A 24,103-nucleotide genomic window follows, 5' to 3' on the forward strand; every position below is an offset into this window, starting at 1 on the left:
CCACTTCCTGCCTGTAATCCCAGAGCCCTCAGTCAGCCAGAAAGGAACCCACTCAGTGCAGCAGGGGGCCAAGGGACCTGGGAATTAGGCACACGGGGGGATCTTTAGGCGGAGTGTATAAGAAACTCCAGGACCCACCACCACCTATGTGACAAAGGAGGGCAGCCTGTCTCTACTGGCCAGCTTTTATTTAGGGAGTCACTAGAATGAGTTTTATTTCTTCTGCAACGGAAGAGCTGCCACCTCTACAGTGAAGTTTGCTTGTTTTCCACATCCTTTACCCACTTGCTAAGTAAGCCTAAGGAGAGATTCGCCTCCTACAACCCAGAATGCACAGCAGGCAGCAGCTCCCAGGGTGGCCGGGGGCAGAGATGACTCAGTGACCTCCACTCTGCCCCTCCAGCCCAGGCTGTGGTCAGCCCAGCCCGCTCAGGAGAACTTTCCTCACAAGCCACAAAATTCAAAGTCTGAACTGTTTTCAAACTACTAACAAACAGCATTCCTCTCCCCCGACTAAGTCCTGCTCCCTCCGTGACCCTGTATCAAAGACATAAACAATTAGGATACAATGGAAAGTAAAAAATACAGCAGCTATTGGTAAACAAAAGTGAAATTCACAGCTAGAGATCTTATAGTTTTTGTAACTCTTTTGTTAGTAAATACATATTTTGGGGGCTTTGATTTTTTTTTAACTATGGTCTAAACCTTCAAATTTAAATTTAACAGTTTGCTTCACTATATTTGTATCTATTTTACTCTAGTTTTTTTAGAGCTTGAAAATAATCAATTTATGCAAATGGGGGTTATGATATTTTATATTTTAAGACTACAGTTCCTCTAGTAAAGCCAACTGAGAAGTTCTTCAAAGGTTCTTGAGGATAGAAGTGAATCATGACTTAAAACCCTGCAGTATTCTACAGAGAAGGCCAAGAGAAAAGAAGAGTCAGTGTTCATTAGATTACCAAGCAAATGTTAGGACTTCTAGAATCTGGATATATAGGATGTCTATCCAAAGTATGCCTAAATCAAAACACTCTCATGTTTTTGAACATTCCCTGTATGACGTCCTAAGGTTCTAAAAATAAATCGTGATTATATGATAAAGTTATGTTTTTAAGCTACTAAATGACTTTCCAAAAACATTTAAATACATTTGATATGTGATCATTATCAATTTTTAAAGCAACCTTTTCCTTCACAATAAAAAAGAAAACCTCAATTGTCAAAAATACTTTCATTTTCAAGTAGGGAAATAAGCCATGTAAGAGTTGATCATGGCCTGGTGTGGTGTACACATGCAATCCCAGGACTCAGGAGGCTGAGACAGAAGAACAGCAAAGCCACACAGAGCAAGACTGACGCACATACACACGACGTGCGTGTGAACAAATTATACTTGCTCACAGTATCTCAGCAGGCTCCTGAGATCAAGGCAGTTTTGAGACCTTGCACGTGAACACCTACATTGTCACCGCGTTCAAAGATGGAAGAGGATGGTTTGACAGGTGATGCACAGTGAGGGCACAGCAGGGCACAGAAGTGGAAGTAACTGTGACACCCGAAATGCACGTAAGAGGTGTCAGGGCAGAGGAGGGGAGAATCACCCACACAGAGGGGTCACCCGAAGCCCTGACCTGGGTCTTTCAGGGGGTGATTACGGAGAAAATGAACAGCCAAGTGTAGGGGAAGAAAAGAAATAAGAGGAGGGGTAAGGGAGTCTAGGAAGAGCAACAGCTCACAAGGTGTAGGTCAAAGGTTGTCAGGAGCGACCAGCAGACAACACAGAGTCCCAAGGCGGAAAGGCCACGGAAGATGATTCATGAGTAATACACCTGGGGCTCCTCGCCAGGTCTCCGAGTGTCTGCTCCAGGGAGAGCCTCATTGGAAGGGAATCTGACAAAACCCACGAGACAGAGACACCTAGGGAAGCCTCAGGGTGTCCAGGAGTGAGGCGGCACCTGAAAGCGCCAACACCAACCCTGACCATCCTGCCCTATCAAACAGTACCCTGCTCTGTGAGATACACCTGTAAGAACAGGCAGAACCACCGAGTGACAACAAACGCTTCTTATCCAACAGAGTAACACCGATTCTGGCAAAAAGATGCATGAGGCTCACCAAAGACTCTGGCTACAAAGCCCAGTGGGAACTGCGAGGCAAAGACGGTGAGAAACCACGGGGCGGCGTACAGGCTGGGCCCGATCTCGTGCTCCTCCAGGTGGTCGTAGAGGTCGCGGTGGTAGTCATGAAGGAGACGTGAGAGCTGGTACATCTGGATCTGCAGGGCGAGAATTAGGTTCTCCTATGTGTATAAGCTCACCCGCCCCATCACAAGGCCTAGGGGAATTATTAGCGGCTTGTGGCATCCACTGATCTTAGCTACTAACCCGCCCAGCAAGGGCTTCCTGAGAGGCCACTGTGCTCGAGGCCCTGGCTGGCCCAGAGCGCTCATGCCGGGCTCTCGCCTCTTTCTTTTCACTGTCCCGTTTTATAGCCTGGCTGGGAGGATCTAAACAGCTGCCTGTGCGAAGCAGTTCCCAAAATTCTTATATATATACATTCTTAGAAAAATTCAAACCCCAGGGCATTAGAAATAAAAAGCCAGCCCATCTGTTGAGAGTAAACGGAGGGTACATCCTGCTTTCAGAGAGGAAGGCCACTGTCCACATTCACTTCACTCCCTCTGGGCTCCCAACAGCGCAAAAGTCAGGACAAGTGTAATTTGTTCAGATTTATGAAGTACGAGACACACAGATCCTGGGCAAGTTAAGTATTTGTCTGAAGGTGAATAAAATAACTTTTTTCTAACTAAAACTAGACTCTGATGTCAAGGGTTCTCCCTTCAAAGATTGATGTGGCAGGAGGTCACTCCAGTGCCTGGTGGCCCCGTGACTTACAGAGGGTCAGGGGCCACCCCAGATCTGAGCCCCAGGGTCTGGGCCTAAAGGAATAACCTGGTGAGGATCAGGGTCTCACAAGACGCTCCACGTCACGCGTGTACTGTATATGGACAGCACAAGCTGGGGAAAATGCAATGACACTATTTGCAGAGACGTGAGAAATAAACTCTTCCAAAGCACTAGCTGTGGCTGTTCTGTATTTAAAAGTGTGATCAGCCAAGGATACCAGTCCAAAAACACACATGCGTTATGCTAAATTACATACAATTCAAAAAGGAGCTTTTCTCTCTGAGGACAGCTCCATTAAGGACAATGGCAGGAATGCAGAGAGCACCTGACAGTATGTGTGGAAAGCGCTGTGTGGGGCAAATCTTTCAGTGAACAAAATAGTTCCCTCTTGTGCGATTTATGTTCACATAGTTCATATTCACAAGTCAAGGCAAAGGATTGGGGAGGTAGTACTGGGGACTGAACTCAAGGCCTTCACACTGAACTACATCCTCAGCCCTTTTTTATAATGTTTTATTTTGAGATAAGGTCTCACTAAGTCGCTAAGTTGCCCAGGTTGGGCTGAAACTTAGGATCTCCTGCTTCAGCCTCCCAGAGTGCTGGAACTAAGGGCATGTGCTACCATGCCCAGCTTGGCAAAGGGCTTTTTAATTACACGATTTGGTGTTCTCAAACTCCCTGCTTTCAAGTTACTTCCAAGACTCTGAAATCATAGAATCCTGCAGGAAATGAACATATGAACATGTGTTCCAACACCTGAAGCAACACTTAGGAATATTCCTGAGGCAGGACCCAGAGCTCTCCCTACCTCTGAAAGAGGGTAGGTGCAGCACCTCGCATGCTGTGTTTGCTTTCCTGATAGACTAGTTCAGTGATGGCAAACCTTTTCAAGCTTTCAATAATAATAAATAGCCTGCTGTGGCACACACGCCATAGGTTCGCCACCACTGGACTCGTTTACTCAACAAATACTGACTCGTGCCTCCTCCACCTAGGCACTGTTTCAGAAACCAGAGACACAGCTGTAGGACTAACAAGATCCCTCCCCTCTCATGAAGCATACACAATGGTCAGAAAACAAAAACGTAAATGAGTAAGTAAACAGAAAAAAGTAATTTCCAGCAGAAAAGTAATTTCCAGAATGTGTTACGCCAAGGAAACAAGACAGGAAAACGGACACAGTGTGACTGCGGCGGAAGTGCAAGGACAGAGTGTCACAGTGATCAACTCTCCCTGGATGTGACATGTGAGTGGAGCCTTCGATAATGGGGTCAGGGAGGGGCAGAAGGCACTGGTCAGAGAGGTCAAAGGTACACAGGCTGAGAGGAGGAGTTAAAGATGCGCCTTGGAGTCAAGCAGGCCTGGGTCTAAACTGCAGCTCTGTACTTGCTAGCTGAGGCCCGATTATGCAACTGCTTTGATTCTCTGGTTTCCTATCTACAAGTTAAGCCAGGTAATATGTCTTCCTGTGCGTCATTACAAAAGCGCATAAAAAGCACATGGACCAATGGCCCACAGAGAATAAGCAATGACAACTGTTGTAACGCTAACTGATGGTAAGAAACCTCCTTTTTTGTACCTGATGGGGGCTCACACACATCTTTAGCTCTTGTTTTTATAATGACATAAGGAACACATTATACCTGTAAAATAATCATGTCTGGCCGATACTGTTTCCGCAGTCCCATGTCAAACATCAGAAACTTGAGCATCTTAAATGCCTCTTCCTCACTCATATGAAGCAGCAGGATGCCTGCCACAAAGCTGAGACCTTGGCAATATCCAACTTCCTGATCGAGGAGGGAGTAGGCCTTCAGAATGTTGTAAAGGGACAGCTGCCCCGCTCCGAGCTGGGCTGAGAAGTACGGATGTGTAGGAAAGGTTCGTCCTGGAAAAATAATGCAGGCAAGTTTTAAGAAAGAAAGAAAAAAAAAAGCCCACTGGATCAGAAATGTAACGTGCTTCAGATTAAAACAACAGGATCGTCAGAAGCTGGATTACAGTCTCTAATACCTTAATACCACCTCTATTCTCTAAACAACAGCAGTGGAGTGTCCCTGAAATGTTTAAATTCGAAATTAGCAATTAATCATTGTCTTCTGATGGTGGTTCAGGTGAAAGAAATTACAACTACCTTTGGTCCTGCCAATGCGCGGACTTTGACCTAAAACAAAAAAACTTGCACCTCTAAAACAAACTCTTCCCAAGAAGAACGAAACAGCTGTAGTTTCCTGACCTCCATCCTCTCCTGCAAAAGCTGCCAAAGGGCCTGGTCTGCTGCAGACCAGCCCAGTTCACTTTTCCAGACCGCACAGATCCTGCCGGCAACCGCTTCTTTTCACACAGACATTTCTGCACTTTGAAGCCACAGGCAGTATTCGCAAGCAGATTGAAGGGCAGCAAGTGTTTTCTTTCATACAACCCAGTCACCTTCCAGAAAGGCTTAAATGATGCCCTCAAAATCTTGGTCATTTTCACAAAACATTGGTATTCAAATAAAGCTTAAAGACTTCTCTTTTTGGCAAGGGGACTTCTGTGGCTGATACCTGTCAAGGCCCCTTGCTTCCTCCTTCTGGAAGGTGACAGATGAAGAAGTGGGTTTCCAAGCGTTCTGAAAAAGTGACACAGTGGCCTAGCTTGGACCCAAGTGAGAATTATGGGCCTGGCTGGGTCAACAAGGCAGCAGGTTCATCTATACCACATGTGAACAGTCCGCTGCAGTGACTCGGTCTCCTGGGCTCTTCCTCAGCTTCCTGAGAAACGCGGCATTTGCTCCATCCTGCCAGGCTTGTCTACATTTGATGTAAGAAGATGCCAAGAGGCTTCTAACTGCTTTCCTGTATTTACTTCTTGCCTGGTGTACCTCACCCCACACCAAATCTTCCCTAATACTCCCGGCACATGTTACCCACTTCTAGGAAGCAAATCAACAGCTCCCCAGTGCTCACAGAACAAACGCTCCACTCTCTCAGCCTGGAACCCTGCATATTCCCCTCCCCACCTGCCCTCCCAGCTTTGGCCTCAACCCCGGGGGCTCCCAGGGTGTCTGAACCTGTCTGGGTGGTGTGCGGCAACCAGCATGTGTGAATGCAATGGGGACAGTCACACCTGTGCATTTGTCTGGTTTCGAGCAGCAGGTGCAATGAAACTGTAATTCGAGCTGCAAATGGAACTAAAGATTTCTTAGTAGCCACATGGAAAAGTAACAGGTGAAATTAATTTTAATAAGATTTTTGTTTAACTCATACGAGCATTATCATTTCAACATGCGATCAACATAAAATCTGAGTCATTTTGCTTTTTGGGAGGTAAGTTTTTAAAATCCATGTATTCTTTATACTGACAGCACATCTCAATTTGAACCCACTATATTTTAAGGACAAGTACACTGCTTCCTCCAATTCTCAAAAACACCTAGAATCCCTTCCACTGCACTACCGCACTAGCTCCCAGGCCGATGGAGCCCTCCCTGCCTCTGCACGGTCTGCTCAGGCCCTTGTCCAGAAGGCACGCCCTTCTCCTGGGGTCTCAAGCTCATGCCACAGGGAGAGGCCATAGGAGTCACGTGACATATGAGAATGCCAGGAAAGGGCCTGTTGTTTGGGTTTGTAATTTCAAATTTAAGCAGCCAATGTGATCTTTTATACCGATCAGACACCCCCTCAGGGTAGGTGGTACCTCTGAGAGAAGCCAGAGCTCACACCAACTGGCCCTGTCGAAGAAGCGGCTTTTCTTTTCTCTTTCCCTCTCTCCCTCCCTTCCTTCCTTCTCCCTCGCTTTCTTTTTTCCTTTTTGAGACAAGGTTCCACTATGCAGTTCAGGCTGGCCCAGAACTCACTTTGTAGCCCAGGTGGGCCTTTAACTCACAGTGATCCTCCTGCCCTAGCAGCCCCAGTGCTGGGATTTCACGCGCATGATCTTTCTTAACCCTTACAACACGGCTTGGCCAGCTGGGAAGGACACTGTACTAATCTGGCCACTGGAGTGTCAGGTGTGGGGGCAGCGCCAGCTTCGTAGGTGTGTGTCCTGTGCGGTCAGGCTGGCTGTGTTTAGAAGGGCCTCATGGAGGGTTTAATGCTCTGCTGTCACTACCTTGGAATTCCTTTTTTTTAAAGAGAATAAAAAATTGTAAAAAACATTAAAAACAATACAGAATTTCAAAACAAGATGACAGGAAATTAACAATGCAATTTAACAACCACTGTTAGTGTCCTATCATCTTGTTTTGCAATTCCTAATTTTTGAACAAGGACATCTGCATTTTCATTTTGCAATAGGCCCTGCAAATGATGCACCCTATCTGGGAGAGGAAGCCCTAAGCAGTCCAGAGGTAGTAGCTCCAGCCACCTTCCTACAGCCTTGCTCCCCATGGTATATCATGAAAACAAAGCAAACCTTAGGCCACGTTCTGCCAAACACATGACTCTTATTATTCACAAGTTATAGGAAGGAGTCACACGCAGCCTCTCATGGGCTCTGTCCTCAGCCTCTGACAATCACTTCTTGGATGGGGACACTGTGGAAATCGGCCAGCCAGGCCACCCATGGTCTGGTCACCTTGATGCTCCACAGAGCATGGAGTCACGAGGCTGACAGGCACTGGCCTCACGTTCTGCTCCAGTCACTGGTGGCAGGGCCTGGATGCTTTGCTAACCAACCACAGACCTTGAACATCATACATTTCACCAATAATTACCTTTAGTATCCCTTATACAAAGGCCAACCCTCTGAGGGGCATTTCAATGGTATTCCTAGCACCATCTGTGGCAGGTGCAGCTCTGAATAAAAATTAGTTCTCTGAGCCTTGGCTTCCTCTCCTTTACAATGGGCAGAAGGCCTGCTTGGCAGAACTGGGAGCACATGGGCAACACCTGACGTGAGGGGCTGCTTTGAAGAAGCTCAATCATGGGCAAAGGTCTGCAGCTACACCAGACGCTCTGAAACCCAGCTTTTAAGCAGACAAAGAGGGGCATGCACACAGTTCTGCAGCACCAACGCAAAATGGCTTATATTTGACATAACAGGGCGACATTACCCTATTAATTATCATGTTCCACACAGCCTAAAAATCTCACTTTCTAATAGACTTCCAGAGGCAAAGGCAAGTTTCACCCCAGTAACTGATTTTTCACAAAATTTAGAACTCACAAAAATGTAGAACTGAAAGCTGTTACAAATTCCTCCTCATGACCATCATCACCACCCCTACTGCCTTTTAGAGTCACCAAACACCTGTGAACCCCAGGCTCTCCCCTCTGCAGTTACTACTCAAAGCAGCAAGTCACGGATGGTGCAGAGACGGTAACTGATTTTATTTATGCCAGAAACCTGTCCTGCACAAGCCTGGCCAAGCTGAAACAGATTTTTCAGTGTGTTCCTGAGATTTCTAAATGCAATGTCCTGTTCCACACAGGGCGGAACTCGGCACAGGAAGACAGGACCCAAGTCCACAGCAGGTGGGGGGTGGCCCGGCATCTGGCCTTCAGCTCCTGACCGGTGGGAGAACGACCACCCATCTGACTTTGTAGTCCAGTCCATGCTGCACAACGCATTTCATTCCGGTCTTCCTTTCTTCTGCATCTACAGTTGTCAATCGTGGTCAGTCTTAGGACCTGGGAGACATTTCAAGGGCCTTTCAGAGGTCCGTGAAGTCCCTTCCCCCTTCAACTACAGATCTGTACAAAGTCACCTTTGGCCTTCTTTTTCAAATAAATAACCAAACAGACTGAGTGAACCCAGTATAATTCAGGTGATTCTATTAAATCACACATTAAAGAGTTTTTTAAAAAATGTCACTTCTCCCTTTTATTTGAAATTGGCCATTTTTAATAATAGATTTATCTGTAATATAGTTTATTACAGTTTTTTTGAACAAATGTGCATTTTTAAACTGTCAGCTTTATTTTCTAAGGTGGTAAATAATAATAGAAACTATCAGTGTAAACAAAACCTTGTTGGGTCACTCAGTGATTTTAAGGGTGAAAGAGATTCTGAGGCCAGATCTGGGCAAACACCGTAACTTACCCACTTTCCTGACTATACACCCAGTAAAGAGAAAGCGGTAGCTGACACGGGAAGAGAACGGATTATTTGGATCAAAAATGTTCTCTGGACAATCCACAGCCATGTAGCCCAATGTGGGGCTACAGTGCTCTAGCCTGTGAGGCATTAAACTAGCACTGGGAAGGAGGTGAAGGCAGTTCATAAAGACCACACCCAGGGTGTTCACCTGCAGCGGCCTGGGGCCGGGAGCAGCACACACCTGAGGACACAGTTAGCTCCCCACACTTCACCGTGCACCCAAAGCGCGGTGACTATGAGCAAAACACCACTGAGTGCTTAACATTTGTGAAAAGATCTTAGTCTGACTCTCTGACTCAGACATCTGCAGTCTCAGCTGTAAAGCACATCGCCCCTCCTTCCCCACCCCCATCCTCCCCTCTGGAAGATGCCAGCTTAGAGAAACAGACCTCATTGCTGCTGGCCGAGAGGAAAACTGGACAAAAACTGTAGCGTCCCTCCTACAAATGAGGCGCCTGCCTCTTTCAACTGTATTTCACAGCTTACCATGCAGTAGAGAACCGCAGTCCCTTTCAATTTCTGGCTAGAGCAGAGTTTACCTTCACAGTGGAGAGCGGTAAACAAGGGCACCAAGAAATGCCCTTAATTATATCAAAAGCAAATTTAACGAATTTCCCTCTCATGTGTCTAAGTGGAGAACTGTGTAGGAAAGAATAACAAGGTGATCCACAACTCAGATGTATTTCTAAGTGACCTAGACCTTAATTTTCAGGAAGTGCTCCTAAGGACAGCCACTCATCTGAGGGATGTCTGTCCAAGCCTTTCCTTTCCCATCACTTGTTGAAGAGTGGCATCCTGCGGTTCTCAGCAGGAGTTACATTAGGTCATCCTGTGGCTGGTAAATTCAACCTGTACCCCCTAGGCTGGCCGCTAGGCTGGATCGCTGTCAGCAGCAGAGCAGGCAGGGACGGTGGCCTCAGGAATGTGTTTATGAGCTCCAGGGACCCGCAGGTAGGTGGCCCTTGCCCCATGTGGCAGTGCCCCAACACTACCCAATCTTAGAGTATATCCTGCCTTACGCTATGCAGAGCCCATCCGCCTTCATCTTGGACAAGGGATCTAGTCAGCTACAGCAGCAGCAGATGCAAAAATGGACCACCTACAAAGCTAATCAGCCTGGCTGAGGCTCTGAAAAGCTGATGACGAGCTTCTTTCTTTTGCTCCTTTTCCCAGGAGCCTGGAGGTTCCTGCAATCTGGACTGGAAGCCAGCAATCCTACCCTGACTCTCTAACTCCTGGACTAGGTTCCTTATTTGCAGAAGGAGGAAGAACTGACAAGCAGGTGACCTGCAAGACTCCTTTCTGGATGAAGGCCTATTGTTCTAAAACCTTTTACATTTGGCTCTGAGCAAAATTTGAAAGAGGGACTGAAGGGGGAAAAAAACATCCTTTGTACCACTCTTCAGACTGTTAAATAATGTGCCCATCAGCTGTCCAGTGGCTGCCTTCCCACGAGTGTGCGTGCTTCCTCAAGAACCTACGGAATCACCATTAATGGCATGTGGGAGAGACTAAGAAAAGAGCGCTCTTTTCCGAACCATTTCTTTCTAGGGAACACCTGATTAAGCCCACAGACTCCTGGAACTGGCGCCTGGGGCTCTGTGTACATCTGCACTCACCTCTGCCATTCATGACTTCAAGTCCAGCACCCTAAAACTGACTATAGTGGGAGTCTGGAGAGGAAGGAAATCTGCACACAGTAAATACCAGGGCTTCTTCTGAGGGGTCTGGGGGAAACAGGAGTTGAACATGTGCCAGCACTCGGCTGACTGGCTTCAAGGGTGCAGGAAGATTTCATTTTACTCTTTCCTTTCATCACCTGAACTTAGTTCCACCACTCTGAGGTTACAGGGGCATATTTAGAATGATCAAACCAAGCCAATTTCATGATGTGACTTGATAGTATCAGGAACACCAGGAGACTCTTTGGTACAGGACTGTATTGGGCTCTGGAAATGCTGCTCCTGTGGTCTCCTTAGAGCAGAGTACCAAACCAGACAGACTGGTTATTGCCTAACGAGGTGCTGCATGATAAATTCTAGGCACTTTCTGTCTTTCATCATCAAGGTATTTAGTTTCTCACACCGGACTTCAACCCAAAGATGAAAGAGAGAACAGGGAACAGCGCGCCTCCCACGCAGTGCCCAGCACCCAGCTGCGCGTCAGGCCAGTGAGGCCACCACCAGCAACAGTAAACTTTCAGCCGCTTCCTTCCTTTTGGAGGCTCTGCTACTCCTTGTCTTCGGTGGATTCTACAAAAGCAAGGAGAACATCCTCTTCCTTGACATTTAGGCTACAGTTTCTTTCCTTCCAGACACGGGACAGGTGTGAAAATCCACAGACAACTTTCCTACCAGATCCCTAACACGAATAAATCCCCTGGACATGGCTTTGCCACTCACGCAGGGTGAGATTTGGTAAGTAAAATGCAGCAATTACTGATACCGCCATAGTATTTCAACCTACTTATACCTGTGGGTGTGCTGTGCAGACAGGCATCTAATAAGCACACATGTAGGTTTTCTGATTTAATTATTAAACTTGGACCTTTTGAGTTGTTTCATAAAATAATTACATTGAAATTTTTTTCAACAGCAGTAATAAGCTGCAAAGATGTTATCAAATAGTTTTTTGCTCATGATGTTGTTACCTAGACAATACTGTCAGTACGAGAAAAATAAATGGTTGCTTATTTATTAAATTTTGGAATGTATAGAACTGCAATCAGACATTCAACTCAAACAAAAATTTGAACATGTCTCTACTAGATTTTTATAAGACCTGTCTTCCCAGAGAAAAACATCCCGAGATTCACAACCACACCTTAGTTATGTCACCACTTTTTGGCAGTGCGCAAGTTTGTGAACAACTATTTTCAGGATGAAGCAGATGAAGACTAAATTAGAGCAAACGGTTCCGATGAGCACCTTGAGAATTACCAAGTGCAACCACTTTCACTGAGCCACACACGATGCGTTGGCTTCACAAAAACAAGGTCAAATGTCTCACTAGTTTTATGTTGCTCTCCTTTTTTAAATGTTAAAAAGATTTTTAAAAGACATTTTGTTACTTACATACATTAACTATATTTTCTAGGTGGCCCAACACAATTCCTCTTCATTTAGTGCAGCCCAGACAAGTCAAAAGGATGGACACTCGTGGTACAGACGGAACAGGGTAGACTAACAACTGACTTGGCGCAGGCCTTGGAGAGGGACAGAATGGGCCCCGTCTGGAGGTGTCTACACTGGGCCTCCCCGACCCCTGGCAGGAAGGTACCTGGGATTCTAACCCCGGATCTCAGCCAACACCCAGGTTTCCTAGTTCAATGGGAAGGGGAGGTGACCCAAGAAGTGTCTCTGTAAACACTGGGGAGACCCAGGGAGGAGGCTTGGGAAACAGATTCTCGCAAACAGAGGTTCTTTAAGGGCCCTTGGTGGGGTGTTGGGAGGGCATCCCAAAGGGAGGCCAGTTCAGAATTGAGCAAGAAGTGGTCAGTGCTGTCAGGTCGGGGCAGCTGCAGCTGGCCTCTGGGGTGCAGAAGGGCAACAGCAGGGACAGCAGGGATGGGCAGAGACAGAGAGGATGCAGCCCAGCCCAGCCCAGCCTGTCTGTGGACCAGGGGCCTCTGGCAGCATGGGAGGCTGCCTGTGGTGCCGCTCAGAGGACACAGCTTCCGGGAGAGGCCCGGCAGGCGGGGGCCTGGGGCTGATCTGACCTTTCTCCTCCCACTGCAAGAAGGTGACTGTGCCTGAGCAACAGGAGGCAGAGGGCTGGCTCTGCCCCTGGGGGCACGAGGGGGTTTTTGAAGGGAAACTAAGAGAAGACGACATTGGAACCAAGAAGGTTATGTTTCCTCCTCTTCCTTTCCTACAAAGGAGTGCGGAGGGCAACAGAGACCTTCTACACCCCCTCCCTTTCAACCTCCAGCCCTAAATGTCCTTTTCACTTCACAGCACATGATAGGAACATGATGTCATTTGTTCTGTTACTCATCACACTGGCAAACACAGTTACGGCCAACCCAACAAACTGCTGTCCACAGGGTCAGTGGACTCTGACCCCACCAAAGCCCGTCATGGCTTTGGTGCACCCTTCGCCTGGCCAGCCATTTCCACGGCAGCGCAGGCCTCTGGGCTCAGGGGCCGTGGGGGAGCAGGCCTTACTCCGGCACAGTGTGATGGTGGACTTCGGTCCTGGCCTCGCCCCAGACGGCTGTGGGTCTGTGGCCCACACATGACTTTCCTGTGCCTCGGTTTCCTTATCTCTTAGAGGATACAGGGCCAGCTTTTCAGGGCTGCAGGAGGTGGCAGCATGTGTACAGTGCTTCACAGGCAGCATCTCAAAAAGCTTTACTATGTGCCTACTATGTGACAGCACTACCCGGGGCTGAAGGTAGAGTGGTGAAATGGCCCCGTCCACCCCAAAAAGGCTGCCTGGCACGGGGGAGGGGGAGAGAGGTTCTGAGGTCACATGGCCCAGCAGCAAACTGGTGTTTCGTTTGGGGCAGGTCACTTAACCTCTCTGTTCCAATTTTCTGACAGTGTTGTGAGGATTAATAAAAGCAGATCAAATACTGTTGTGAAGATTAACACAAGGAGATCAAGAAAACTTTACACCACAGTCAACTGAAGCAAAGCTGAGAACCAGCTTTAAATAATAATAAATGTGGGAAGTGTCACGGGGAGAGAGCGTGGGGTGGGCTGTGAACTTGGCCGAGCCAATTAATCTAGTCTGCCGTGGGAGACGAGACTACAGTCAGGGGCATTTCTCAAAGATGACATTGAAGCACAGACCCTCAGAGTAACCCAAGGGTTATGAAACCGTAAGATTACCGTGTGGTTTGAGGGACAAAGCCTGGCTGCGCCTGACCCAGCGTGCTGTCACCTCCACTGTGGCTGGGGGCTGTGAGAACCCAAAGAGCCAGACCGCAGCAGGGCCCTGGGGAGGCAGCATGACAACCGGAACAGGCACTCTGGAAGCAGGGCCACAGGCTCCCCCCGCAGCCACACGCTGATCTCCCGCCACAGAGCCGGCTCCTCCGACAGAGACAGGAGCCGCTGGGAGACACAGCAGGCAAGGGTGAGCCACAGCCACCTCCACCTCTGCCTGGTTGCTGACAGTCAAGGGGGCCTTCATGTACCTCAATCACATCTCAATCCAGCGAGTCCTTCACCGTGGCAACGGCACGTGTATCCAATACACTGCTCCTGGTCTCATGTTTCTAAAACTGTCAGGAGACAAGGTGTTGCGTCTTTCCAAAATAAAATCGCCTCAGGCACTCACACAGCTTTCCACAATGTTCCTGATGAATTCTGTTCGTGAGCAGTGAAGACAGGGGAGTGGCCCCTGTAATTAAACCGTGCTATATGTCTCCCAGGACGTTCCTTTGGCTAACTATAAAAATGTCCTATGGATATCTAAATTACTGAACTGAACCAGTTATGACTCAATGAAAACCCCATGCCAAGCAGAGTGAGCCAGCCGCCCAGTGAAACAGGCTTTACATATTAGAGGAAGACATTTGTGATTACTCTAGGGTTTTTCTATTTTTCTTTTTTTTTTATTTTTCTTTTTTTGTCTTTTTTGAGACAGGGTCTCAGTACGCAATTTAGGCTGGCCTTGAGCTCATTTTGTAGCTCAGGCTGGCCTCAAACTCACAATGATCCTCCTGCCTCAGCCTCCCAAGTGCTGGGATTACAGGCGTATGGCACCACTCCTGGCAGGGCTTTTTAAATTAGGTCTCAGTAGTAAATTTTAACTGCCAAGTCTCCAGGTAGATCACTAAATACCTTGGATAGACTCTTCAGATTTTTCAAGCGAGAGGCCCTTCCATTCCCACCCCCAGTCACTGACACAGACTCACCCAGGTCAATGAGGATTGCGTGCTGCTGGGAGGTGAGCTGTTTTAGGAGTTCTTTGTAGGGCACGTCCTTTGGCTGCTGTTTACTGGGAAATGGGTGTTTAAGGTGGAATTGCTCAGCCAGAAATTTCCAGATTTCACCCCGGTGATGACGTGGCACACCTTTAAGGAGAAGGCAAAAAACAGAAAGACAGACTTTATACAGAATTCCACTTAACATAGTAATAAAAATAAATTTTCCTTCATTCCGTTGATCCAAATTCGTATTCCACTATGAATTCACAGCACAGGAATGGAAAGAAACAACCCGAAACGTGTCACTCTGTCCCCTTTCTCTCTACCGCCCCTATTTTGTCCTCATTTTCCCTGCCCCAGTCCTCCTACCTTTCAAAGATATATTCTGTTCTAAGACTCTTCAAGGGGTAAACTGAGGAAAATGACTGCACCCCTACCTGGTACCAGCTAGTAAGATCCAGCATAAATAATGACAGAGCAGCTGTGACTTCCCAGCAGGGAGAGATCGAGGTGAGGTGGAGCCCAGGCAACAAGAGCTGGCTCACCTCTGAGCACTCTGGGTTCACAGAACTGTGCGCTTAGGTCAAGCCTCAAGGATGAAGGAAAGGGAAGAAAAGCAATCCAGAAAGCGGCACTCTAGAGTGTTTCAGTTCACCGCGGCATTTCTCAGAAATACTTTAGGTGTAGTAAGTGCTTGTTCTTCCCTCTCATATTAACTTTAAGAGAAAGAAGAATTTTGTGGGACAAACACAAGGCCCCAGCTATGTGACCACAAGCCATGCCACCTCCAAACATCTAAATGAGCACTCCTCCGATCGTCTTGTGCAGTGTGTTGAGTGGTGATGCCCCAAAAGGATATGCTTATTCAGTTCCTACACCCTGGAGCTTTACGGGTGTGATTATGATCCTGAGATGAGGAGAGCCGAGCTCCAGGTGGACCTCAGATCCAGTGACGAGTGTCCTGTAACAGACACTCAGAGGAAGGAAGCAGTGTGGGCACGGGACAAAGATGGAGGCACAGCTGTAAGCCAAGGAAGGCGACAGCTAGCAGAGCTGAAGAGGCCAAGGGCAGCTCAACCCGACGCCTTGACTCTGGGCTTCCGGAGCTGTGAGAGGGACACTTCTGTTTTTCAGCCACCCGTGTTGTTATAACTTGTTAACAAACTATGGCAGCAACAGGAAATGAACAGGCCCGATACCTGCTTTTTCGTATTATTCTGTTTTCCTTCCCTAACGTTACCTGCAGAGATGCGTCTTGACTGAACACACTTGGGCACGCACACACATGCACGACTCTTAGGACTTTGAACCCCGCCTGAAAGCAAATGTGAACTAGGAAACAGTTGGCATGGCAACTTTGTAGCGGGGCTTTCTGCACAAAATATTTCTGGCAACTGGAAAACTTTCCCCAAGTTATGAAATGTCCAGTTTCCTCTTCTTACTAAATCATTCCCACTATCTTATCAGAACTTTATTTTCTGGAGGAGAATGCTGGCTTTGTCACTGGCGAGCACTAGATAGTTTCGGATTCAGGAGTAAGCTTCGAGCCTGATTTAAAGCAAAGGTTCCTACAAGTCAGGGACAGGTTTCTTCCTAGGAATGACCTGGAACACCCTCGCAAGGCTCTATTTTGCTCTTCTAACCTCACAGAGAGCCCTGGTGGTGGAGCCTACATGGCCCTCAGATGGGGTTCTGGAGGGCAGGGGACAGACGACCAAAGTGAGAATAACTTTCTATTTTACCTGATTTGAAAAATAGTGTTTATTTACTATTTAATAGTAAAACAAGAAAACAAAACCAGAATAACCCATACCGAGGATAGACAAAATTCGCCATCTAAAACAGAAAACTTTGGAAAGGGAAGAGGAGAAAGGCTATTGACTATTTTATCAGGACAAGAGCTGAAAATTGGGGTCATATCAGGTGAACTGGGAGATACTGTTATAGGCAGCTGAGTTAGATAGAAATATTAAAGGCAGTCAGACTGGGCCAGGCCCTCCAAGGAGCCAACATGAAAGACAAGGTAAGACCTATTTGCTGTGGGCCAGACCTCAAGACAAAGCACTAAACAAATGCACCCACATACCTCCCTAGGGATGGACATCAGGGATTGATATTCTAAATAGGTAGCGATCACCTTGAAGAGTCACTGACCCAACCCCTTACAGGAAAAGCCCCTGTTCTGTATTCATAACCGCTTGCTGTGTGACTCGCTTCCCCATTTGATCCCAATTTAATCAATTTTACCTAAACAATTCTTATTGGCTGACCATAGTTTTGTCCCACCTCATGCCCACCTTGTGATTTCCCATTTTCCCCCTATCTTAGAGCCGCCTCACCTCGTGGTTTTGCTCTATAAAAGTCCCTAGAAAAGACAGAGTCTTGGGCAACCCACTTGGCCTTCTTCTATTCCTCTCTTGGACAGAAGCTTTCTTTCCCTCAATAAATATATTCTGCTCTTAACCTCCATTCTTCCTAAAATTCATTCTTCCATTTTAGAGAGCACAAACTCATCCCAGATATTGTTCAGGTTGGGAGTTTTTATTTTCCTGTATCAACAGATCATACCACCTATAACCCAGATATCTGAAAATACCAAGCAGTTGTGGGATGTTTTCTGTGCTTTGGTTTAGGCTCTTAATGCCACAATAACTGTTTTTTCTATCTAGAGTCGTTCATTTCGTGTTCACAAATTTCTAGAATAAGCTTCTATGGGTCAGAAAAGCAGAGTCTGCATCTGGCCAACACTGCTCTCTGCTCAGGTGGCCACTCTGCAGTTCCACTCCTAGAAAACATTTCAGGTTGATCAGGTTCTAAGCCTAGATGTCTTTAGAGAAACCACTCTGACTCAAACTCAACTCTGAATCGCCTAATTGGAGTTATTCTTCCTTCTCCCTACTCGACTCCTTGATACTGCCATTCCCATCTGGGCTTCACCTACAAAGGGGCGAGGCCTCATCAACCACAGAGGGCTGTCCTCTCTTTCAAGGTCCCTGCAATGACACAGCTGTTCTCATTTAATCTCATGTTTTAAATCTGAGGCACAAGACGGAAGTGGTCCTCTGTTTGGAGCCTTTCAGCCCCTTGAAGTGCTGGAGCCAGATGTCGCAGAGCCCCTTTGACGGTTCAGTCTGAGCTCCGGGAGTAAAGCCAGGGAATCCAGGAGGAATTGCAGGTCAGCCTCCCTCACCCCATACACAAGCTGTGCAATCACCCATGTCTGACTTCAACACAGTGCCCAGATTCCTGAGGGGTTTCCATTTGTCCCCCTCCTAAAACACAAGGAACACATGCCCAGGTGTCTGGCCTCTGAGAAGCTCAAGCATTCACAACAGCTGTCACAGAACACACAAGGCCTTCTGCAGAAGCAAAGCTGCCAAAGTCCACCGCCTATTCAACCCGGACGGGGAAAGAGCGGACACATTCCTTTCCCTGCTTTCTCCTTTTCACAACAGCCAACTGGGGCCACCTGGTGTGAGAACAGGTCTCCAGCAGCCACCATGGGGGTGAAGAATGTCAGAACTGCCACACAGTCCCCTGCCCCCTGCTGTTTGGGCCAAGGCTCTCATGCTGGCAGTGGGGAAGAGTTTAAGGTCGCACTGGAAGCTACTGACAACTTAGAAGCCCAATCTTCACCGCTGCACACGTTTCTGGGTTTCTGGTTTCTGAGGTCGCCCCCACAGAGGTGTGATTCTAACAGAGGCAGTGCAGCCTGATGCTCAGACCTCCGGCAGCCCGCAGTGAGCCCAGCTCTGTGGCTCAGCCCATTATCAACCACTCTAAGCCCACGTGTCCTTATTCACGTCGCTAGGAAAGTCACGAGCAATAATCACCCATTACCACTGAAATGGATGCTGTCAGAACCCAAAGTAAAAGGCTTTAAAATGCCTGGAAGATTATGGGAGGAAACCTGCTCTGCTCCATTAACTCTCTTAGAGATAAGTAACACTTCTACCTGTCTAATGTTCTTTCTCTGACAGTGATGAAGTCACAAGGAAACCATATATCTACCTATGCGTGTGCCTCCCTTACTCCAAATAGCTGGTTATTCAGGACTAGATCAATCAGAACTCTGCACTAAAAGATTAAACTCAGAAGGCTCTTCCTATTACCAGCAGATGCTAATATGCATTTAAAAAGAAATCACTGTTTTGATTTGAACACTATGCTTCTCAAACTTATCTGTGAAGGATCAATCTTTTATCTTTAAAAAATTTCCCAATCCACTGCAGATGGATGTTTTATACTACACGGTAAAAATGAATTAGGAGAAAAATGAAACACGAGAGACAGAACGTCAAAATCTAAGTCCACACTTTTTATGAGGGCCACTGTGTCCGACTGCTGGAAGCGTTCCCAAACGCTCAGTCTCCAGTTCTGTCCTCGCCTCTCCCTGGACCAGTAGCAGCTGAGTCTGGCATATCACACCGGGAAGCCGGCAGCACCGCCGCGCATGCGGGGGTGGCCGCTCCTCCCTCACCACCTGTGCCGATCACCCACACCAACACGTAGAACACCGAGCTCACAGGCAGAGTCTTTGCCGCATATCACACTGCAAAGCGAGCGGTGGGGCCAGGATCTGAGCCCAGAACCACCTCTCTAAACTCTGTGCTCTGTCCTGTTCTCTCCTGAGAGTCTGCAGAGAAGCAACACAATTACTTTTTAGTTTACAATTTAGCTCAGACTAAATCATCCCGTCATTATTCGGTTTGTGGGTAATTAACCCCTGGGTTTTCCTCTCTTATTTCCTATGTCCTGGTTTTCTGGGCACTTCATTTAATTAGGAAGACTACGAAAGGTAGTGAAATTCACATCAGTTAACTATATCTGGAAACAGAGTAGCGAAAGTTCTGATGCCATGGAGCAAGGTGGCCGCTTGGGAAAAGCAGACTGAAAATGTCTTCACTCCACCTCTCCCTGTGACCCGTGAGGGTGCAGCTGGCCGGGAGGGCCTGCGAAAGAGATAAAGCTTACCTTGCCCAACAGCTGAGTGCATTTTTTCCATATCAAACTTAACTTTTGATCTTCCTGGAAAGCTAAGCATCTTTTCCCACACCGTAGTGACTTCTTTAAGACAGGGAGTGATTTCTTCGTAGTCAAGCTTCAGGCGTTTGTTCAGCAAATCATTCTCAGAGGCTGGAAGAGACCATGTAAAAGCATATTACTGGACACCACAGCTACACCACGGCTACTGGACACCCGACATAACCCCTGCTCATCACTACGGAGATGTGCAACAGATCCAGCCAAATGAGCAGGTCAAATAAAAGTCACCATTTCCTTTCACAGAAATGTTAAAAACCTAGGAAGTATCTTTGATTTCACCCCAAGTGTTGGCTCCACTGTTAAGATATATGCCACATCTGTCCAATTCTTTCCCTTTATAGCTATCCTATCCAACCACAAACATCTAAAAGGCAAAAGCCGGGTGTTGTCATTCCCAGTGCTTGGCATGGTTAGAGCTCAGCAAATACTTTTCATCTAAACTAGGAGAGGCACTCTGAAACATAGTTCCTCTTTATTTAGAGCCAGATATCCCTGCCATAGTGTCTCCTGTGGACCATGTTGCTGCTTCTTGGAGCTACACAGACTAAATCTACCCCTTTCATACAACAATTCCTTATAGATGAGGATAGTTATTGTGTCCCACCAAAGATGCACTGAGAAGAATTAGACCTACATTTCCAAACTGGAGGACAAATCAATAAAGGAAAACTTTAAATTGACATTTTAAATTGATTCTTCGGTCCAATCTCTCACTTCAGGGACAGAGAAGCTAAAGTTCAGAGAGATTAACACATTCATGATGCAGCTGTAATTTATGTCTTGCTGCTGGTGGATCTGAACCAATGGTGGTACACGCATGACTGTCCCACGGGGTGACATGGAACAGACCCACTGGGCGGTACAAGCCAACCAACAGGACAAGCATGCATTTTCCATTAGTGGCTCAAGCCGGCAGGAATGTGTTAAGTGATTTGCCCAGCACTGTTTACTAGCCACCAGGCAGCTGAGTGATTCTAGGCCTCACAGTGCCTGCCTCTTGCCTTTTAGGGTTTTTTCACCTACCATCTTTATTTTTTCCTCTCTTCCTTTGAAGAGTATTTGTGCTAGGACCTGTTAAACACTTCCCGACATCTCTGGCATTAACATTTTTAAAACCGTTAAACCTTTTGGTTGTTCTGGTTATGAAAAGATACAATAAACATCAGGAGAGCTAAGCTAGAGCTTACAGCAAGTCAGGCTGGGACAAGCTATGCTACAGTGGCTGGAACTCGCACTGGGCTCCTGATGCCAGCGCAGTTTTTCTGGCAGTCAATCCTGAGTAAGCACATCAGGCTCCCCTCTTATAGCCAGCACACAGGTCCGCACTCCGAAGTCCACAGAACGACACATGGCCGGAAGACTCACTGCAAACCCATGTATTCTGCTGCTGGCCTAAACATCCTGTTTGAGGACCTTCGTAACAGTGCTGCCTAAAATCAGTGGCCTCTGAAATGCCTTATCAGCCACGGCAGATGGTACAGACCTGCAACAAACGGCAGGGCTCCTAGGGCATGGCTTCAGACACAGGACCCAACTGCTTACAGTATTAAACAGGAGCTCACACACCCGCGCTGTCTGCAGGTGCAGAGCGTGCAACATGCATGTACGCGCCAACTTGGACTCTGTGATCGATGCTCAGCTCTGACATGCCCACTGTGCAGGGCAGGCTGTCACTGTGCTGTCCCCAGTCCTGCCTGCTCTGTTAGCCAGCAACTGCTTTCACTGGCACACTCTTTTGGGCCAACTGCCACCATCTCTCCCAAGCTTAGAAACAGAAAGTGAAGAGGTTCGGCAATTAAAGGACGCTCACACTTGTACAGGTCTCAGGCAAATTACATTCAACATTTCATTTCTTTAACCACAAACATGTATTATTTTACTAAGGGAGAGGTTTTTGTAAATTAAAATGTCATCGTTTATAGTTCAACATTTAATGTTGCATTGCTATGAAAATGTAACACCTGTAACATTTTAATCTTAATCATAAGATGCTGAGTTTCATGAATGAGTCTGTAACAATCCACCAACCCCAAACCACAGTTGTATTGAATCACTCCTTGCTGCCCTGCATTAGGCTGCAAATAAAATTACATTTTTATTTAAAAATAGGGAGAAAGTGACTCTGCAGAGAGGAACAGCAGAGGACTGCTGGCTCAGGAGAGAGGCATGCATTTGATTCTCAACATCACATGTAACCTCGGGAAAATCACAACTTCCGCTGCCACGTGTCTACAATGAAGTAACGTAGATTTAAATGATGCAGTGTGGTTCTTTCCAGGATGCAGCACCTCCAGAAGAGTAATAAATATCTGATCCACATATGTGAAAGTGAGGAAACAGGGTTAACCAGAGGAAGAACTTCTTCACGCATGTTCCTCTAGTTTTTTTTCCTGAAGACTATGCAAGCCAGATTGCACACTTAACTAACTGCAAAAGCCACTTTCAGTGGCAATGGAACTTTCTTTTAAGAACCAAATGAGAAAAATAACAGCATCACAGAATGACTACCTCTCCAGTACCTGACACTTCGACTGATTCTTGTCAAAACTTGTTTCTGTATTTAATGAGAAAGTTCTGCCCTGTCCATAACTCACCACTGACAAAATTTATTGATACTCTATCATTAAGTATAGAGACTGTAACTACCGATTATTCTGCTCAGCAATGCAGGTACTGTACACACTTATACAATGGATGACTGCTTCTTAGATTTAGCAATTTGATCATGCTTTGACCACAGAGATAAGCATATGTTAAACCACTACATAGAACTAAGAGGAGAAATCAATTTAAGCAGTAAAAACAAAAGGCCACAAAAAATGAACACTGCTAGGAAATCTAGTGAAAGGAGGAAGCAATAGAAAGATGCAAGCACGGGTCAGTGAACTTTAGGCAACATCTGGCAAGGTGTCCCAGACAAGCCGGGAACTCTCACCTGCCTGGTCTAGGTCAGCATTTGTGTAGCAGCGTGTACTTTGCTTTTGTGGCATGCTGATCTCATTACATCAATAGAAGTCATAACTTCTAACATTCCCAAGAAGGCAGCCAGTGTCAGTCTCCTTCTGCAGCTGTGTCCTGGCTGTCACGTAAGATTTATGACCCACAGGATGGGCATGGCTGCCTTTTTGCTTTTCAACAGAAACTTCAACATACACATGAATGTGAATTCTATGCTCTGAAGCTGTCATTTAGTTGATGGCACACTTAATTATGATTACCAAATATTTTTAGGCATCTGCTTTCAGAATTACTTTCAAGAATATATAAGAAAAAGGTAGAGGGGCTGAGCACATAGCTCAGTGGTATAGCACCTGCTTGGCAAGCGTGAGGTTGTGAGTTCGATTGCTGGTACCAAAAAAAAAAAAAAAAAGAAAAAGAAAATGGTAGAAAAATGAAGTTGGAGGAAAACTTAGCATTCACCTCCTCTAAATTCCCCGCAGAGTGTCTTCGCCTTCCACTGACCCCTGATGGGGTGACCCCACCTCTCAGCTTCCACACTGAGTTGAGGACCACATGGTTCATTCAAAAGCAGCCTGTTTTGCTGCTGGACTACTTTTGTATTAAAAGTCTTCACTTCTTTTTGTTCAGAAATAATACACTTGAGTAGATCTCTTTATCCTTCGTGAACCTATACCATCCTTATCTGCAGAAACTATGCTGCAGGAGCCTACAGGTACACACTGTTGTGACTTTTGAATGTGGACCTGCACAGAGAATATTCATTTGCTCACTCTGCGTCAAGATTGGTGGTACAAACCTATAATCCCAGCACCTGGGAGGCTGAGGCAGGAGGCTTGCTTTAAGTTTTCAGGGCCAGCCTAGGCTACACAGTAAGTTCAAGACCAGCCTCAATTACAGAGTGAGACTCTGTCTCAAAAAACTAAAACTAAAACCAAAACCAAACAGAACATAAAAACAACCACCACCAACAACAAAAACAAAAACCTCACAAAAAAACAGGTAAGAACAGCAGGTTCCTATACAATAGGACGTCATAGCATGCCACACATTTTCAGGAGTTTAGTCTTCAGCTTTGGCATACTAGTGGCTTTATTTTTATACGAACATCAAAGTCAATACCAAAAGACAAAACCTGGCAATCAAAGGCAATGAAACATACTCTAATTCTAAAATTGTTCTGGGCAATTTTAGATGGCCATATGACTTACTCCTGCTATAGTTTCCCTTT

The 24,103-nt window shown here is 46.6% G+C and overlaps 1 protein-coding gene and 1 long non-coding RNA gene across 3 annotated transcripts in view; one reads left to right on the forward strand and one right to left on the reverse strand.

The window, feature by feature from the left end:
• Tbc1d1 (TBC1 (tre-2/USP6, BUB2, cdc16) domain family, member 1) overlaps window positions 1-24,103 on the reverse strand; it is a gene marked incomplete in the record, with an annotated part of 225,306 nt that overhangs the window by 16,816 nt on the left and 184,387 nt on the right. The window contains 4 exon segments of the mRNA XM_013518063.1: window positions 2,119-2,278; window positions 4,553-4,797; window positions 14,857-15,015; window positions 19,843-20,004. Coding sequence (XP_013373517.1) covers window positions 2,119-2,278; window positions 4,553-4,797; window positions 14,857-15,015; window positions 19,843-20,004 — 726 coding nt within the window.
• On the forward strand, window positions 11,249-13,520 carry LOC106149339. Of its 2 annotated transcripts, none has more exons than XR_001235467.1 (3): window positions 11,249-11,407; window positions 11,841-11,985; window positions 12,087-13,520. It is a non-coding gene; the product is annotated as an uncharacterized LOC106149339 (long non-coding RNA). The 2 variants fall into 2 exon arrangements; XR_001235466.1 differs by having other exon boundaries at window positions 11,870-11,985.

Source organism: Chinchilla lanigera, unplaced genomic scaffold (genome assembly GCF_000276665.1).
Source record: "Chinchilla lanigera isolate Chin_1 unplaced genomic scaffold, ChiLan1.0 scaffold00042, whole genome shotgun sequence".
NCBI classification, from domain to species: domain Eukaryota; kingdom Metazoa; phylum Chordata; class Mammalia; order Rodentia; family Chinchillidae; genus Chinchilla; species Chinchilla lanigera.